This window comes from Poecilia reticulata, linkage group LG17 (genome assembly GCF_000633615.1).
Source record: "Poecilia reticulata strain Guanapo linkage group LG17, Guppy_female_1.0+MT, whole genome shotgun sequence".
NCBI lineage: Eukaryota > Metazoa > Chordata > Actinopteri > Cyprinodontiformes > Poeciliidae > Poecilia > Poecilia reticulata.
In genome coordinates this window covers 19,011,559-19,030,284 of record NC_024347.1, presented here as the reverse complement: position 1 = coordinate 19,030,284, position 18,726 = coordinate 19,011,559, and the positions used below count along the sequence as shown (strand labels likewise).

Sequence of the window (18,726 nt, the reverse complement as noted above, 5' to 3'; positions counted from 1 at the left end):
TGTTTTCAAACCCAATACATTGGACCACCATAGTGGTGGCAGCATCATTCTGTTGTTGCCAGGGTAACATTCACGTCCTCAAAGTGGATGAGATTGAAACAARGAGGACYGTCTATAAGTAGTTCACTTAATACTACTGAACAGCTAGACAGTTGAAATWGGACAATATTGGGTGCTCCAAAATGTGAATTATCCCAAACATATCAAGTGAACTAACACTGTGCTTACATGTCCCTGTTCTCATTGCTGTTGACCATACCATTTGTAGATAAAAGTTTGCTCTGCGTCAAAAAGAGCAAGCTAGAGTTTAGCGGATGGCTGAAGCCATGAAGCTTCTAACTTGGCAGATAAATTTATGGAAATATTAGTGGGGTCCAACGTCAATCTCTGAGCCAGAGACGAACTGACAACTGTTCTTTAAAAATCCACTATAGTCATTCATGCCAGCCTTGAATGTATGTAAGGTGTGGACCAGACCGATTTAACTATATAAATAATAAAACATTGGAAAATAGTCCTGCTGGTCACAGCTTTAAGAGTGTGACATTTAAAACACATCTCTATGATAATATTTGTTTTGGTCTCACTTGTTCATTTTACATTTTGCAGTTAGAAACAGATTGTAGAAACGGTGATTTAGTAGGGAGAAAAAACAGGCAACCTCTCCCGACCCCACTAAGGGACAAAGGTGTAAAGAAAATGGATGGATGGATGGATGGATGGATGGATGGATGGATGGATGGATGGATGGATGGATGGATGGATGGATGGATGGATGGATGGATGGATGGATGGATGGATGGATGGATGGATGGATGGATGGATGGATGGATGGATGGATGGAAAAAACAGGCAGACGTGTGAAGCATATCATACCAAAGTTATATGATGGCGTCCTCTAGTGGAGTAGCTTGTCATTACATTGTCTCAAGTTTAGAACTTGGTTTCAGTTCGTCCTTAGTCGCAATGTATTTAGGTCACAGTAAAAAGAGCTTTTGTTCACGTAAAAAAACAAAACAAATGACATGATTTTTTTTCTGCTATTTGTCAAAATGAATACGTGAAAGCAACTTTAAAATATGTTGGGACTTTAATAGAAACCTAGCAACTTTCGTTTAGAACTTGCACATCAACAACAAATGAGTTTCACAGTGTGACTCATTGACAGGAGTGTTCTCGGGTCCAAGCATTTCTACCATTCTTCTTACGGGGCAACCGGACTGAACGCATTATGTCAGCGACGGGGCAGCGATGAGCAAACAGGAACTGTTCAGCGACCAAAGAAGATTTGCTGGGATTAGTTTATCAATCTGTTCTACTTAAATGSTCCACTCCACATGGAGCCAACAAATCTCCAGGTAGGATGGATAACTTTCTGAACGACTGGTCCGGGACAGCTTCCTGGTTTCATGTTGACGTCTGCGTGGTTGACAGAATATAAAATCCAACTATTGTTCTCTTGGTTAATCTGTTTCTTGTGCTAATGTATAACAGAAGTTGTATTTTATTGGTGCTATGTTGTGGCTCCACTGCAGTTTTCTGACAGACCAAAATTAGTTAGTTTTTGTTTTGTTTGTTTKTTTTCCACATCAGGCTGACAGATTAGGATATGGGATCTGATACAGCTACTTTGATGTACTCAGACAGTGTTTTATGATGGCAACACTTTTACTCGTGGCTATCTATTCTACACAGAAAATCTCTGTATCGCTGCTACGCTAGCTGTGAGCTACATTCTTCCTTGTGCTTATTTCTCCACACTGTTCAACTAGTTCAACGCTGTTCAGTCAGAGGCATATTTAGAAATATTTCTTGGCGTTTAGACATGAAGTCACTCCCACTGCAATCCAGCTTTGCTTGTTAGTTTGTTTTCTCAAATTTTCTTTGCTCAAAGCTCAAGTTCAGTCARCTTGGATTCATGTAAACATCATTTTTTTTCCAAGTCTTGTAACAGATTCCCAGTTAAATGAAGGACTGGTTTCTAACTGGCTTATTCTAACCTATAGCGGGCAATAAAGTTCATTTACACTTTATTGAAATTAATTTAAAAGTAATAATAAATATTWTTTGAAAATTCATTGTAGCAATAGATTGCAAGGCTGTGATTGCATGTCACTGCACTCTAAGCGTTGCAAACACAAACATCGCTCTGTTATATATTGTACAAAACTGATTGTCAGATTAACTTGTGACATATATATTTTAAAAAAACTAAAGCTAATAAACCCGATGGTTATTTTAATTTTTCGAGTGTGCAAACATGTTGTGTAGTTGCAATAAATCAGTGGTAAACATTCATATCATTGCCAATTTCATCTTTTGATCTAAACTATTCCATGAATAGGCCGGGAAATCTTTTTATCATTCCATTGTTCTGGCTGATGAAAATCMTCCATACATGATAGTGCCGCCACCACAAATCACTGTGGCCGTTGTGTTCTAACGGAAATTGTGTTGTATTAGTTTTCCATACATAGTGATTTTATCCCAAAAAAAAAGAGTTTTGGTGTCATTCTTCCACAGGCTTGCAGTGTCCCGTGCATGACTTCTGGCTAACTGAATACGAGACTTCTTTTGGCATTTTCTTGGACAAAAAGTCCAAACCCATCACCCAGAGATGGTTTGGACGAGCACAGAGAAAGGATAGTGGATAATATCGGAAAAAGGAGTTTGAATATGAAGCTGCCAGGGAAGAGGAAAACAGGAGGATACCAAGTAGTTTTGAAAGAGGATATATTAGAAGTGCACCAATTACTTTTTTCTGGCCAAACACAATTTTTAAAAAGTCTGACCTGCTAATTTTAATACTGATTTTTTAAATGRCTAACTCAATCAGTGCACTCCTATGATATATAGAGGGGTCAGTGAGACAGAAGATAAATAAGGATAAGGTGAAAAGGAGAACCAAAATCYACAGTGACAACTCCAAAAGGATAAGCTAAAAGATTTATAATGACTGAAAGAAATTGCATCTTTTACATTACAAAATATAGTGTGATTAATCTCTTGCTCTTTCAGAAAGCTATTGCTGTAGCACAGAAAGCTTCACAGGAAGACCAGGCTGGAAACTATGAGGAGGCCATTCAATCCTACCAACACGCCGTCAAGTATTTTCTTCACATTTTGAAACGTGCGTTGAAATTGTGGGATGCAGACATAATTGATGCCACAAAAACATTACTATATTACTGGCATACTATGTAGATCATACTTAATTCGTTAATCCTACTAATTGATTGATGCTTGTATTGTATTGTACATTAGGTAACAATACAACAAAAGATATTTCATGACAAGTGTTCTCTTTTTGTGATGCTTATTTGAATTTCGTTTGCTCTTTTCAGGAGAACCTCAAGGGAAAGATGGCAACCAGAAGATTAGAGATACATGTAAACAGTATCTGGACAGAGTGGAACACCTACAAGAGTATCTAGAGAATAAAGAGGTCATTACATCGCATTTTATTTCATGTAGACATTATTGTCTGCGACGAAGAAGTACAAACTATGTTTTGTTTTGGTGTTAGGAGGAATGAGTATTGTTAAATTTACCTCGCATGAGGTAAGAACATTAACCTGTACACCTCCTGTCTCCGAGCTCCACGTTTAGTGTTTCACTCCAGCTAACAATAAAATTAGAAGAAAACAGAATAGATTCTTGTTTGGTTTAGAATTTCACCTAACTACCGCTAGAAAGTAAATACTTGCATTTTTGAAGGAGAATGTTCGCAAATTATCACTTATCTTCAATCTGCTGTTGTAAAATAAAATGGGATTGTTTTGTTTTCCTCTCCAAAAAGGAAAGGGCGTTGTTGGAGCGACGTCTTGACGTCATCACATTCCGTGCACGCGAACATCGACTTTTCAATGCGGAAGTAGCTTCCCTGATCTGACTCCAGGCGATCTGACAAACGAAAACAATTCGGCTCTAAACCTCGATTATCGAGCTGGCAGTTTACATGTGCGGCTGAAATTTGACGTAGAGTGTTTAAAATTATTTTTTCCTCACTGTTGTGGCGTTTTTGTGGGGTATCGAGCCAGTGATTTAGCCCTTATGGCCAACAATAATTTACAGGTAAGTGTTGCGACCAACCCTTGAGCTTCGCTCCGGCAACCTTTCGAAAAAAAGTTTTTTAAGCCTAAATATCTCTACTTAAACTATTAATAATATTGTAATCCAGAAATGTGAGGTGATATTTAAACTTTTTGCAAGATATTGATCCTTTTAAATATGTACAAAGTGTGTAACGCTTGTAACAATAGAGGCTAATTAGCATTGCTAGCTAAATTAGCTGACAGGTCGGTGGTTAATTTGTGATGAATAAAGTGTCCAGCTGTGGCTGACATCATTTTTATGTGTTTTCTGCGACGTTTCTGGCACTGAAGTCTGTTTTAATGCGATTGTTGAGCTTTTACTAACTCTAAAGGAAGCTAATGAGGTTATCTAGACAAGCTAACAGGTTTTATGTGGCCTCATAATACATGCGTTTGATCGGAGAACATACTGGATCATTTTAATTTCGATAAAGAAAGTTATATATGTATATATATTTCCCTTATGGCCAACATACGTGTATATATGTGTGTAGTTTATTTTTTTCCCGTTTAGCAACGAAAAGGAAATAAAACAAAAACTTTGAAAGTTCGTCACAGGATCCTATTATGTGTGTTATGTTGCCTAATAAGACAGCTATAGCCGAAAATCTGATCTAAGGAGATTATGACAGTGTGTTTATAAAGTTTACCTACACAATAAGTCAAGTCATGTTTAAATCCTTTTTAGTATCATGTTAATTTCTGCTTAATTTACAGTTGTTTTTATATATATATATATATATATATATATATATATAATAAATCTGCAATGTTTTTCTTTTAACATCAGTACAAACAGCTGCTGTTATAATTAAAATTGTTTTGTTCTCTGTTATTTCAGAAAGCGATTGATCTCGCCAGCAAGGCAGCTCAGGAGGATAAAGCTCAGAACTTCGATGAGGCACTGCGTCTCTATCAGGCTGCTGTTCAGTACTTTCTTCATGTGGTAAAATGTGAGAGAACATGTTAACAAAATTAATAACTGCTTAGCAGGTCAGGAGTCACAGCTTGACAATTACCTATTTTAGCTGCCAGTGTTCTGGAAAATGTTGTATTTTATATTGGACAAAAGATAATTTAGTATAAAAATAAGTCCTTTCAGTTTTAATATAAAAATCTGGGTTGCAGAACAAAAAATAGAAGTGGAAAACATCTTGACTGTGTTGAGACTAATTTAATCCTTACAGTATTTATGGAAAATGAAGATACATTTACTCCTCTTTTTTATGTTACCTGTATCAGCTTGTTGCTATATAATTTTTGTCAAATATTATGTGCTATGAAATGCTAATCTTAGGAGATTCAGATTCCAGGCTCACACACCAAACTGACATTTTGTTATTGCATTAACAGTAATTATCTAGAATCTTCACATAGTTTTCTCAAAGAAATTGTGGTTATTTGACCACATGTGTAATAGCTACATTTGATCTAAGGTTGTAATATATCCAATTCCATAAGAGCTGACTGGCCCAAAAGGGATCAGAATTAATATTAAATTCTTAGGGAAATTATACAGAATTTCATTAAACATTATGATGGGCAATGGCTCAAGTAAACATATATAATACTGGAGTATAAAAGAAGGACATGGTAATATGTTGGTATATAAAATCTAGGTATGAATTGGTCATACCCAGCCAAAAATATTTTTTTTCCAGACACTAAGAATATATATATATTTTTCTTTTCTCATACCAAAGTCTGAACTTCATTATTTTCCTATCTTTTCTGTGAACCTCTGACAGATGAGGCCCAAGGAGACAAAGCAAAACAGAGCATCCGGGCAAAGTGTGCAGAGTACCTGGACAGAGCAGARAAGCTGAAGGAGTATCTGAAGAAGAAAGACAAAGCTCCTCCTGCTAAGCCTGTCAAAGAGTCGCAGTCCGATGACAAAGGGTGTGTTAATGGGCGTGATCTATGGCTCTCTGTGCGTCTTCTGTTGTGGTATTCATGTACATTGTTGGAGAGGACAGTTTCCACTCATGAATATAARAATGTGATCAAAGCTAACTTGGATTTATAATACTTATGYTGTTGTGCCCAGGAATGAAAGTGATGAGGGGGATGATCCAGAGAAAAAGAAATTCCAAAATCAACTCTCAGGTTTGTTCTGAACAWAAAAAMMCAAAAAGAACCATTTTGTTTCTGGACAAACATTATATTTATACTTTCTGGTAATAATTTTATACAATTCCTTTACAGGTGCAATCGTTATGGAGAAGCCTAACATCAAATGGGATGATGTTGCTGGTTTAGAGGGAGCCAAGGAGGCTTTAAAAGAGGCTGTTATTCTTCCAATCAAATTCCCCCACCTTTTCACAGGTATACGTTATTTGAAAAGATGTTTGTCTCATTAGTTGTCTGTTGAATAATTAATGATTTCATTATAGTAATTTGTAGTCTTAATTAGTTCTTTATGTAACTGTCAGGAAAGAGAACTCCATGGAGGGGGATCTTGCTCTTTGGGCCTCCTGGTACAGGAAAGTCGTACCTAGCTAAGGCTGTGGCAACAGAGGCGAACAACTCAACCTTCTTCTCAATCTCTTCATCGGACCTTGTCTCCAAATGGCTGGGAGAGAGTGAGAAGTGAGTTGTAGACATAGTAACTCATAAAGTAAAAAGGATTCATTTGACAAATTATAACAAATAGGGTAATCTAGAAATTGCCTAAAAGAAGTTGCTGTTTAAGTGTCTAAAACACCTCATTTCACTTTGCAGGTTGGTGAAGAATCTTTTCAGCCTTGCGAGGGAGAATAAGCCTTCAATCATCTTTATTGATGAGATTGACTCGTTGTGCGGTTCTAGGAGTGAAAACGAGAGTGAAGCTGCTCGCCGAATTAAAACAGAGTTCCTGGTTCAAATGCAGGGTGAGTGTAAACAGTCACTGCTGTTATCAATGATTAATAAACAGAGATTATGATGAGTATTTGTCAGTGTGATATAATTATAAACTCAGATTTTTTAACGTTACGTAAAATGCCTTTGTTACAGTCGAGCCTCTCGAGTTAATCTGGTCACTATTCAAAAAATGCTTCATCTATTTTCCTTTCAAAAGATTTTAAGCATTTGCTTTTTCATTTCCGTTAATGCTACAAGTTTCAAGAAAGTTATGCAAAGCAGCCTCGTTTTATTTTTTTCTCCTTTTTTGCTAAAGACACGTGTCTTCTTTGCTAATGTAACCAGCAAAAGCAGTGAAAAGGAAAAAGGGGAAGTAAGAATTTCGCTCTCTCCCTTTCTGGATGAATGAGCTGCTGAAATCTGTGCCAGCTATTTTTGTGAAATGACTGTAGGCTGGCAAGCTTTATCTTAATTCTAAACATGAGTTTACAGATATATGGTTAAGACAAAAACAAACAAAAAAAATTAGGAGTTACTTGCCAAATAAAAAATGTCTTTAAATTCTGAAACAATATTGAAGGTCCTATTTGTTGTTTTGATATAAAATGTCTCCCTGGTTTGTTGTTTATTCCTCGTTTTAAAAATTTTAAAAATGGGGTGTGATGGCCAAAATTTTAAAAGTCTAAAGTCTAAGCAAGTTCCAATAATTTAAACATTGTTCAAAATTGAATTACAATGTAAATTTAAAAGACGTTTTAAAATAATGACTTACTTCTTTTGAATATGGACACTACTTTGTTTAACAAGTTTCTAATCTGTTTTATTTGAAGCTTCAGCTTTAAATAAAACAGCTGGAGCGCTTATAAACTCCAGAACTAACACTGAAATTGCAATAAATTCCTAAATGTGGGAGAAACCAGGCATTTACATACAACGTAGAATAAGATAGCCTGAATAATAAATAAGTCAAAATGTTTTTTGTTTTAGCTTATTATTTATGCTGTCATCAAGCTAATTACTTTTTTTGCTTAATATAAAGTTGTTGGTTTTTTTCCAGATATTTTTATTTTCTTCAAAGTTAGAGATTTTTACGCACTAAGATAACTCTGCCTTTAAATAACCTTGGAAAGCCCAGATGGTGATGTGATGGCTCTGTGAGATTTTGATTAATTGGTTCATTCAAAACAATTKAACTAAATGCAGGCAATCCTGTAGATGGATTTTATGATAAATCTTCCTGCTCTGATGAAAGAGAAGTCCAAAATAATCTCGCTAAATATCAGGAAGAGAATTGTTGACCTCCCCAAGTCTGTCATCTTTGAGTACAATTTTTCAAGATCCCTGAAGKTGCCAAGTTCACAGCCATGTATGTGCAAATCATTGTGTTCCAGTATATACCACATGTGTAGGTCCAATGATTGCTCTTCTTCAGGAAAGAATTTCTGTGTACCAGAAATGACTGTTTTGGTGTGCATCAACCCCAGAACAAAAGCAAAACACTCAGATTGTTGAAGCGATTGTCACTATTCAAAGTTAAACTAGTCCCATATGGACTTGAGCTGAAGGGCCACTTGAGGAGGAAGAAGTCATTTCTCATGAGCAGCATAAAACGCCTAATTACAGTTTGCAAAGAGCTTCAATTTTGGAAACGTTCTGTGATCTGATGAAACTAAAATTCGAGTGTCTGGTCATAATGAGGATTGGTACATTCGGAAGTAAGAGGACATACGAAAAATTGAGAACTGCAAACGTGGGAGTGGCGTCCATCTGCAAAGTATGAGGGGTGATTGCATCTGGAAAATAGATCTGAAGACATCAGCAGGGAAGTTGTATGTGACTTTGATCTGCTTTATTGAAGTCTTTGTCTGCCTTACAGGTGTGGGTAATGACAATGAGGGAGTGCTAGTGCTGGGAGCCACAAACATCCCCTGGACTCTAGACTCTGCCATTAGAAGACGGTAAATGTTGCRAGATGTTCTAAAGTTATGTAATATCCGGTTKTCATCATCCTATTCTCAGCGCAAATAAATAATWATTTCAGATTTGAGAAGAGGATCTACATACCGCTGCCTGAGGAGCACGCCCGCTCCTTCATGTTCACACTCAATCTGGGCTCGACCCCCAACAGTCTCACTGAATCAGACTTTGCAGCTCTGGGGAAGAAGACAGAYGGTTACTCAGGAGCAGACATCAGCATCATCGTCAGAGACGCTCTAATGCAGCCTGTTCGAAAGGTCCAGTCAGCAACCCACTTCAAACGGGTATGTCTTCATAAGGCTCCTGTAAGGTTTAATCCAACTACATAACACATTAAAAATAAGCTCACAATCTTTCTATTAACATAAGGTACGAGGTCAATCCAGAACTGATCCAAAAGTTGTCATTGATGACCTTTTGACTCCATGCTCTCCTGGTGATCCCAACGCAATTGAAATGACCTGGATGGAGGTCCCTGGAGAGAAGCTWTTGGAACCAGTGGTGTCCATGGTAAGAAAACTACTACAAATGTGTTGATTGGAGATGCACTAATCAATCATCTAGATTGGAATTTGTCAATTTGTTTGGATTTGCTCTGAGCAGTAGTCAGCAYGTCCAGTGTTGTCGTTTTCCTGTTTGGAAAATGCATCAATGCCGAGAAGTCCACCAATATTAGAAGAGATGACAATCGTCAGCATGGATCTGGTTGCACTTTTTTGAGTTCAGTTTAAAGCACATTAAGRTTAAAGATGATTGCTTTGCATAAATGAGATAATATTGTCATTCTTCGATTTCTGATACCAAAACTATCATTAAGCATCTTCTATTTTATGTTTTGTATCAGTAGAACGCTGAATTGGTAAGTCAGATGACAAAGAAACTGGRAATTGGTATTGGCTGGAGACGGTCTGGTATAGATGTGCAACTCTCCCTTAAAAAGACAATCTGATATCTACATAGACTTGGAAACACACAACTCAAGGGTTGTTTATTATACAGAGCGTTGTTTATTGTGGTAACTCAGTGTGGTTTAAATAGTTTACAATGTAACTAGTTCTATAAATGGGCATTTACTTTACCAGCTGCTGCATGAATATAGTCCTATAATAAAAAAACAAGACCAGGGCAATTTAGATACTTTACTGCTCGAGTACAGAGGGAGGTGSTTTTGCGTTTGCTGAAAAAAATGCTGGCGAGTTCATATTGCAAAGTTGATCATTCAAAACAATCTAACAGGGCATGTGTTCGCATGATCAAAAATGAAGTCCTACTTAGGCATCTCTACACTCCTAATAAAAGGACTTATTTTGAACCACTTTTTCTTCCTCCTCCTCTTAGCCTGACATGCTGAGGTCTCTGTCCAACACAAAGCCAACGGTCAACGAACAGGACTTGGAGAAACTGAAAAAATTTACAGAAGACTTCGGACAGGAAGGCTAGATCGGATCCAAAGACCCAAACCAAAGCAATGAAAGTGTGACTGTGTCTTTACTGTCTTTGACCCTTTTTTCTCTGTCTGTCTCATCCTTATTCTCTAAGCCCCATGGGTTATCTAAGTACACACTTAAAAAGGGTGGAAGATTATTATTAGGTTTTTTATTTCAATTCCAGTCCAAAGAAACTCAAAAGCTTGCTACATATAGTTGTCTTGCTTAAATGTAAAAGAGCCCCCATTGGAAAMTTCGGAATTTAATTTGTTGTAAGAACTAGAGTCCTTAAGTATTTATAATCAGAATATTAAAACAGGTTTCAGAAACCTATAAGACATACACCTTTATTGCGAGTTGGGTACTTCAAGCTAGAACTTGCAATTGTGTTTTGGTTTTACAGACTACTTCCTACTCCATTATTATTTTTTCATAAACCCTATTTTAATAAGGTAATTCGTACGTTTTGTAACCTATCCTGTAGATCAATGCGTAAGCCTTGCACAGTCTAAATCAAAGACGTTATCTTCATATGTTAGGTTTTGGAAGTGAAACGTCCTTGTCTGAGAGTGGTTGTGATTATAAAATTTTAAGACGGACTTRGATGCAAAAGCCTGGATGAATATTTTTTTTGATGCAGTTTTGAAGGAAATTAGTTGCAGGTAAAAATATGTTTAGTCATTCATTATTTAAAATTAACATGGGCCTTAAAAAGTATCACCACTGTGGGTAAACCAGCATTATTTCMTCATTCCTGAAGGACCTAAAGCTTTGAATTATTTCACAACTCAGTAAGGCTTTCTTTCTATAAACAACTGTACATATTCATTTATACTGAAAAGCTTTGCTGATGATTTTTGAAAGCTTAAGAAAAATTTAGGCCTTACATTGGAATACAATATATTTGATTTAAGCAAGATTGAGAGGTGAAATGTGGACATTGATGGCTCAGATAAGAGGACCTTGTGTACGTAACAGAAATGACTTGCATTTTTGAGCTTACACTTCAAATAACCGTAAATGGCAGTTTGCACCATGTGCCTTTCAGAAAAAATTGCCTGTTTTTTTATTGGTTTATTACTAAATTAAGTCATACTTCTAATATATATCAAGTGCTTTGTCACTACAACTAAGAAATGTACAATGTATGCATTTCAACGATGCTCTTTTAGAGATTGTATACAAATGTACTCTGTTGCTGTTGAGATGTGRAAACTATCTCCTGTAATTTTTTTTAAGGGGGATGTCTTATTTTACAGTGTATGTCTACACATTTATGTAACCAACTCTTGGGCCTTTTCTTGCGAGAAGAGGTGCATACAATGTTTTCTTTCTCATTTCTTTAGTGTAAATAAAAGTTACAGCTATACTAAATKGTGTTTTTATTTAATGCACTGCAAAAGGAATTTGTCAAATTTGTAGATTTAAAAGCTACATTTTGCGCTCCTTCTCAAAAAGTAACACTGCTGTGATATTGCACAGATAAATCGGCACCAATATCTTTAAGGAAATCGGCAATCTGCCGATACATGAGAAACCTTAGAAAGTTCTGAAAATCAGCCACTGTCCCCCTTTTGCTCTTCTGAGAGAGGCTTGACTGACAGACATTCCCATCAGGTCATTTCTGCACTCAATAGTTACTCCTGTTAGATTTTCTGACAACAAAAAACGGTATCCGTATGTTAGGCTCTTTAAGTATCGGTGATAGGCCAGACAGTGCACCACTACTTCATTTTACACTGATGTGAAATAAATTTTATTTTCATCCTAGTCTGTCGGAACCTTACGGTCACTCTCCCTGGTTTCAAGCTGAAGTTCAAAGTTCCTTAATGATGCGTTGCATTGTGGGAATTGCTGTCTCTGAACTCAGGAGCCAGTGTTGAAACATTCACTTTAGGACTACAAGTACCAAGTATGACCGTTTACYGTACACAGTTCRGTTTGTTTTAGTTTCTACGGACAGCGCTTTGTCGTAAGTGACTAAAGTCCAGAACGGCTCGTTAACCTGGTAGTTATAAGTCTTTGACCAGCTGCCAAAACCTGGAGCGACCCCTCCCCAGAGGTCTGCCCTTCACCAGCTCCCCCTCCCAGAGCCGCCTCTTGCCTCATAGCTGTTATAACGGAGCGGAGAAATTGGCCTGCTAGCTAGCAAGCAAGCTAAGGTTTCACCCATGTCCTCTGAGGAAGCGTTCAGTTCACCGATTGCAGATTGGCTCTACGTCCATTCTTGGTGGCTCCTTTTACCTTTCATTATGTTTCTTGTCGTCGCTGCCTTCATTGTTGCTTTTGTGTTATTGCTGTACATGATATCGCCTCTCATAAGCCCCAAACCTCTGAAGCTGAACGGGGCCCACGTCGTGGTGAGTACCTCTACTTCGTTAACGGTAGTTAACGTCCACTCTTTCATTGAGGGTGCAGCCGCCTTCAGGCTGTAGCATCAGTTTAACACAGTACATAAAACTTATTTTCTGAGTAGAGTGCTTTAACGTTTCGACTTGTTTCTTCTGATTCCCATATATTTTTTTGGGGGGGGGGGAATTATGGAACGACACGCCCACGACAAACAGGGTTATTACGTAGAATAGAAAACTATCCTTGGGGTTAAATATTTCCCACGTCTGTATATCAATCAATCAATCAATCAAATTTTATTTGTATAGCACATTTCAGCAGCAAGGCATTTCAAAGTGCTTTACATAATTAAAATAAAAACAGCACGTGACAGATTCTTTGATTTGATTTTTCAGGCGAAATTTTGGCTTTTTTTATTTATATATAGATATATTTTTTACAAGGATTGATTTTAATATTGCATATTTTATCATTGTTGCTCCAATATCAATTCATGGTTATAGAGTCACTGACAAGTTAAAAGGGGGAAAAAAAGAGAGAAATTGCGTGAATAAGCCTAATTCCTGCATTAAAGCATACGTTCTTAAAAAAGATGTATAGATCATTCTGATGTCATAATTTTCTTTAGTTTTGTGTTTTGTGTTTATTGTAACCAAGGAAAACATTTTYTAGCCTTTTTTTCTGCCAGCTGACCGGCTGTACSGAGTAACAGGTGGTACTGCATAACTATATTCTTTATAACTCTAAAACCTCAGTCATTCTGACACTTCCATGATCATTTAGTGGATTCATTTGGTAGTTTAGTTTTTTAAGCAAAGTTTTAGCACTGGCTTRCTTTAAAGCCACTAACCATCCTDTACCTACTACTAACAGAGAGRTCTTGCTAATAACTTGGCGAGATTCAAAAGGGAAATGTCACTGGCTTTTATTCCTCTAGGTCTGCTCTCAGAGTAGGTGTGGTTTAGATCCCTAACAAGCTCTGAAAGTGATGTTTTTCCTAATCAATATATTCCAAACAGAATGGGGAAAAAAATCAAACAGTGAAGCATGTATTGTCACATGATTTGCGGAAATATTAGARGAATAAATCGTCTGTTGGTAAATGTTCTGTTGCCAATGTCTAGAATATATATTGAGCAGTAACTCTGTCCGTTTGGAATGACCTTTCTGATTATTGCCCAGTAAATAACCTACAGTTCATTTAAATGAAAGTCTATAAAGATTCCCCTTTCATCACTTTGAGGTTTGCTGTGAATACTCTGCTGCTACATCTTCTCAGCATCCCTGATCCTTTGCATGTTGCTGCTGTATTGATCAGGTGACAGGAGGCTCCAGTGGGATTGGGAAAAGCATCGCAGTTGAGTGCTACAGACAAGGAGCATTCATCACTCTGGTCGCTCGAGACGAGGTCAGTGCAAACATTTAACCAGTCCTTCCAGTCCTCCACAAGCTGTTATTACAGTCAACTCTCTTAGTGTTTTTTTTTGTTTTGTTTTGTTTTTGTTTTACGTCAAACCCTGCACAAGTGAAGGTGAATTTATTCCATGTCAGGTGAACGATCATGTGCAAAAGTTTGCTTTAGTTTCTGTTTGACGCTTGGTGATCATGTGATATAATTATTGTTCTTGAAATATGTTGTTTGATTCRCTTGGTCCAGTGTGAGCTAATACATATGAACGGTATTACAGTTGCTTTACACTCATTTATTTCAAAAGCAATATGTTTTTAGAATAGATTAATTACATACAGCATTTCTTTCAGGAGAAATTACTAAGTGCAAAGAAAGAGGTGGAAAAATTTGCCATCAACGACAAGCAGGTATTTTTACCTTYTAAAAATCCACCTTACGGTCTGGTCGTTTTCATCATGTTCATTCAGAACCTCACATCTGATTGACTTTTTAAATCTCGTTCTCTGTTCAGGTGGTGCTCTGCGTATCAGTGGATGTTTCCAGTGACTACACGCAGGTGGAAAATGTGATAAAACAGGTAATGTTACCCCCTTCACTTTGATAGGACATATCAGATTCTCTAAATAATTTAGAGTAGTGTTATAAAAGTGGGATTTTGTTGCTATGCAGGCTCAGGAGAAGCTCGGGCCTGTTGACATGCTTATAAACTGCGCTGGAACGTCCATTTCTGCAAAGTTTGAGGAAATGGAGGTGGAGCGCTTCAAGGTGAGTGCCAGCGACTTCTAATCTTAAGAGGTTAATAGGATCTTTTAAAACGTACTAATTGTAGGTAATATTGCATATTTTATACATTGAAAGCAAAGTGAACTGTGTGGTTGAGCAATTCTGAGCAGAAAATTTCCTTTTTTTTAAGTGCCTGACTTAGAGTAGTCGTTTTCTATTCTGATTCTTTTATTCCTGTTTAGAAGGATACTTGGTGTTGCTAAACCATTCAGTAACATAGATCTATAAATAGTTCAAGCAACAACAAAAAAAACTCATAAAAGAAGCATTTGAATAAATCCTAATATTGTCTTGTTATTTTATAAAGAAGTAAATCACTACAGCTGTTAATTGAACACTTACAAGTATATTTAAATTGTGAAATGCACTTCAGTACTGTCCGTCCTCCTGCATTAGATGTGAACTTTGGCCTTACGTTGTGCAGGAAATGATAGACCTGAACTACCTGGGCAGCGTTTATCCAACACGAGCTGTGATAACCACCATGAAGGAGCGAAGAATGGGCCGCATCATGTTCGTGTCATCCCAGGCGGGTCAGATCGGCCTGTTTGGGTACACCGCCTACTCTGCATCCAAGTTTGCTCTGCGTGGCTTGGCAGAGGCACTGCAGATGGAGGTTCGTTTGCTTGTCTCCCCCCCCACTGATTTTTCTCTTCACACCTATCAGACACACAGCAGCTGAAATTATCTGCAAAATACAGGTAGTTGAAATATGCAAATAGTTTTGCATATTTTTAGAACTGTTTTAGGGGATGATTCTTATGTTAATGGAGGAGGGGTGTCAAAATGACTCCCAGCATAAAAAAAATGAGGGTGGGGGAGGTTGTTTATTATGAAAGGCTATTACTGTCATTTATATTCTGGTCATGCTGCTATTGATTTCCAGGTAAAGCCCTACAATATCTATGTGACTTTGGCATTCCCACCCGACACGGACACTCCACTACTGGCTGAAGAGAACAAATCAAAGGTGCCTTAATCTTAAATCTTAATCTGGGCTAAAGATCYGGTTACAGACACATAGTTCCACTGAATAGTTWGTGGTATTTATTTATGGATTAGCATATWTTTTTTAATTTAGCTACTAAAGGGACAGTAATTTCTTAATTTCTCACAGCTTTTGCTTTTCATTCTTTCCCTTCCAAGCCTTTAGAGACCAAATTGATCTCTGAAACCTCTGGAGTTTGGCAGCCTGACCAAGTGGCCAAAATCTTTGTCAGGGATGGGGTGGTAAGAAAATCCTTTCAGCTACTGTTGATTCAACTTTAAAATGTATGTTTTGTTGAAGTTTAAGCTTTTTTTTTTTTTTTTTTGTCTTTGCAGCAAGGAAACTTTAACAGCTCAGTTGGCCCAGATGGTTACATGCTATCAGCTCTCACCTGTGGAATGTCACCTGTCACCTCCATCACAGAAGGCCTCCAGCAGGTACAAACATACACACACAGGTGCTGCTCAGTAACTTGAAATTTTTTCTCAGATGTAGATTTATTTGAGTAATTAAATTCAAAAAGTTTTTTTTTTTTTTATATCTAGTATAGATGAATTACAAACTGATGTATATGTAGCGTTTTTTTCTGTTAGTTTTGGATTATGGCTTATATCTAATAAAAACCCACAGTAAAGTTTTTAAGGAAATTAGACTAAAAAGTGGTTTAAAATAATTTTTTATACATAAATGTTGGCCTACACCGGCATGTCTTACTGAGGAAAAGGGTTTTGAACCATTGAGTGACAAACCAATGGTCTTCTTTTCCTTTTTAGATTRGTGCCTACAAGAAACAGGACAATTGTAGCACRATTTATGACTCTGCCCCAAACCTTCACAGACTTCTGAAGGTTGCAGTCATCCCTCTTGCTTTTGCTTCTATTGTTCTACCACACTTTTTCCTTCCACTCACTTTTCCAGTAATAAATTTGAATACAGCAGCACATGAACAGCCATCTTCTTTACCCTCCTTATGAGGAGTGTCAGCATGACAACCGTCAAGTCAGCAGCACTTTTCCCCACGATGGTGCAAGCCATATTATGACCATAAACATAACATGTTAATATTTTCGATTGCTTGGGTCTCATTAGCTTTAAGCCATAGTTGGCAGAAATAAATAAAACGTATAACACACACACTTGTGTGTCGAATGTAAATTATGTACGAGTCTCAATTCCCGAATTCAGCTACTGAAATAAATTGTTCAGTGATGTTCTAATGTATCGAGATGCGATTAAAACATGACCTCCAGCATGCCAGTTTGCTGTACGTGTGGTTCTAACTTTGAATGTTCACACAGATTGTCACAATGGGGTTGTTTCGGAGCATCGCCCTCTTCTACCTGGGGAGCTTTGACAGCATCGTACGCCGCTGCATGATTCAGAGGGAGCAATCGAAAGAAGCCGACAAGAGGGAGTAACCGCAGCCTTAAAGTCCTCACAGCCCAGTACTGCTCCTCTTCCTCTGCAGCTTTGTCCTCCGTCTTTTCAAATGTACACAGTTGGGGTGGGAATGCACATGCAAGCCAAACGTTTGATATCATTTATGAAAGAAACAGAAAAAAAACATAGTGTATTATGTTTACTTTCTGGTGACATCACTTCTCCTTAAAGTTTAAGTTTTACATTCTGTGCCCTCTTTGAACAGGGAATACCTTTGTTTAAATGTGAATTCCTCGTTTTAGGAATGGAAAGGAGAAGGGGCAGACTAAACATTGCAGTTTTTATAATACGTGATTCCTTTGAAGCACTGAGTCACACTAGTGCTTTTTTTTCTTTTTTTTTTCTCCCTCCTTGCATACAGAAGCAGAAGACAGCTTGACTAGTTGTACCAAATAAGGTTTAAAATTCCTTCCTACTGCGAGCTATAATGTAAAACAAAGTAAGCTTACACTTTCAGTCGTCTTGTTACATTATATCACACAAGTATCTCCACTTTATACTGAGAATTTTACAGTTTTCACTAAATAGGTTTTGTACCTCAAGTCTTTGCAGGCAAAGCGCCTTCCCTTTTTGACTGAATGACCTCTGACTGGAACTCTGTGGGGGGGTTTTGCCGTATGATGTTTTGTCTTTGTGCTTTGTGTGTGTACTAAGCTGTGAAGTGATATAACTGTATTCTTTATTAATATCTGAGTGAGAGGGGTTTTTTTTTGTTTGTTTTTCAATATTTCTGATTTTGGAAATGTAAAATACATCCTTTTCAAATTATATTGATGTCTACATTTTAAATGCAGTGAGGGTAACAAAAAAACAACAAAACAATAATTGTGGGTGAACTGTGTGCATGAATGAGTGTGTTTTTACTGTGACTGAGCCAGGGACGGAAAAGCCATTTSATTTAATCTTCTCGATTATTAAGACACTAAATCTTTTCTTTATCATTCCAGCTTGGAAAAAAAGCTTCTTCTTTTTTTTCTTGCGAGTTGAAGCCATGAAGTCGTAGGTAGGGCGAAGGGAGAAAAGCCAGCACATGATTTCACCTTTCACCTGCACAAGCTCGTACACTGCACCCCTACTCTGATTTATCATTAGTTTTTGTGCGTGTCGATGCATCCGAGTTTGGATCCTGTCGGGATYCGCTGTCTGTTGGGTTGTCGTTGAGTCAGGTCAAGACTCGACTCGCTGGTTCGAGTCCTGTCTCTTTAGGTCCACTGACAGCAAAGAGATTTGTTTTTACACAAAGTCCAAAATATCACTCAGACAGGCAGCGCCCATGTGAGTTTGGACCAGTAGTTCCATGGTCGGTTCTAAATTTCCATCTGGTCTCTGTCAAGCCTTGAGTAAACTTCTGTCTTCCCTACTCTTTCAAGCTACAGAGACTTAAGAAATGCCTCATAGACTCTCACAGTCTTC

At 37.5% G+C, this 18,726-nt stretch overlaps 2 protein-coding genes across 3 annotated transcripts; both read left to right on the top strand.

Moving 5' to 3' along the window:
- Positions 1 to 1,191: 1,191 nt before the first annotated feature.
- Positions 1,192 to 11,708, top strand: vps4b (vacuolar protein sorting 4 homolog B). Of its 2 annotated transcripts, none has more exons than XM_008434085.2 (13): positions 1,192 to 1,358; positions 3,019 to 3,130; positions 3,345 to 3,445; positions 4,936 to 5,047; positions 5,843 to 5,993; positions 6,142 to 6,200; positions 6,300 to 6,419; positions 6,527 to 6,683; positions 6,816 to 6,964; positions 8,812 to 8,893; positions 8,977 to 9,196; positions 9,282 to 9,422; positions 10,251 to 11,708. In XM_008434085.2, the coding sequence occupies exons 1-13, from the start codon at positions 1,338 to 1,340 to the stop codon at positions 10,350 to 10,352; spliced, it is 1,527 nt and encodes a 508-aa protein (XP_008432307.1). In that variant the 5' UTR covers positions 1,192 to 1,337; the 3' UTR covers positions 10,353 to 11,708. The 2 variants fall into 2 exon arrangements, with proteins under 2 accessions (XP_008432307.1, XP_008432308.1); XM_008434086.2 differs by having other exon boundaries at positions 1,194 to 1,358; positions 3,345 to 4,074.
- Positions 11,709 to 12,148: 440 nt separating this feature from the next.
- On the top strand, positions 12,149 to 18,081 carry kdsr (3-ketodihydrosphingosine reductase). Its single transcript, XM_008434087.2, has 10 exons — positions 12,149 to 12,699; positions 14,010 to 14,099; positions 14,453 to 14,509; positions 14,614 to 14,679; positions 14,772 to 14,867; positions 15,310 to 15,501; positions 15,772 to 15,855; positions 16,032 to 16,115; positions 16,209 to 16,310; positions 17,172 to 18,081. Exons 1-10 carry the CDS (start codon positions 12,511 to 12,513, stop codon positions 17,289 to 17,291), a joined length of 1,080 nt encoding a protein of 359 aa, XP_008432309.1. The 5' UTR covers positions 12,149 to 12,510; the 3' UTR covers positions 17,292 to 18,081.
- Positions 18,082 to 18,726: the final 645 nt, after the last annotated feature.

Excerpts from the sequence above, each read along its gene's own strand:
- kdsr (XM_008434087.2), top strand. The coding sequence starts at position 12,511 with ATGTCCTCTGAGGAAGCGTTCAGTTCACCGATTGCAGATTGGCTCTAC. Across the intron at positions 14,100-14,452 it reads CTCTGGTCGCTCGAGACGAG|GAGAAATTACTAAGTGCAAA; the intron begins GTCAGTGCAAAC and ends CATTTCTTTCAG. Across the intron at positions 14,868-15,309 it reads TGGAGGTGGAGCGCTTCAAG|GAAATGATAGACCTGAACTA; the intron begins GTGAGTGCCAGC and ends TACGTTGTGCAG.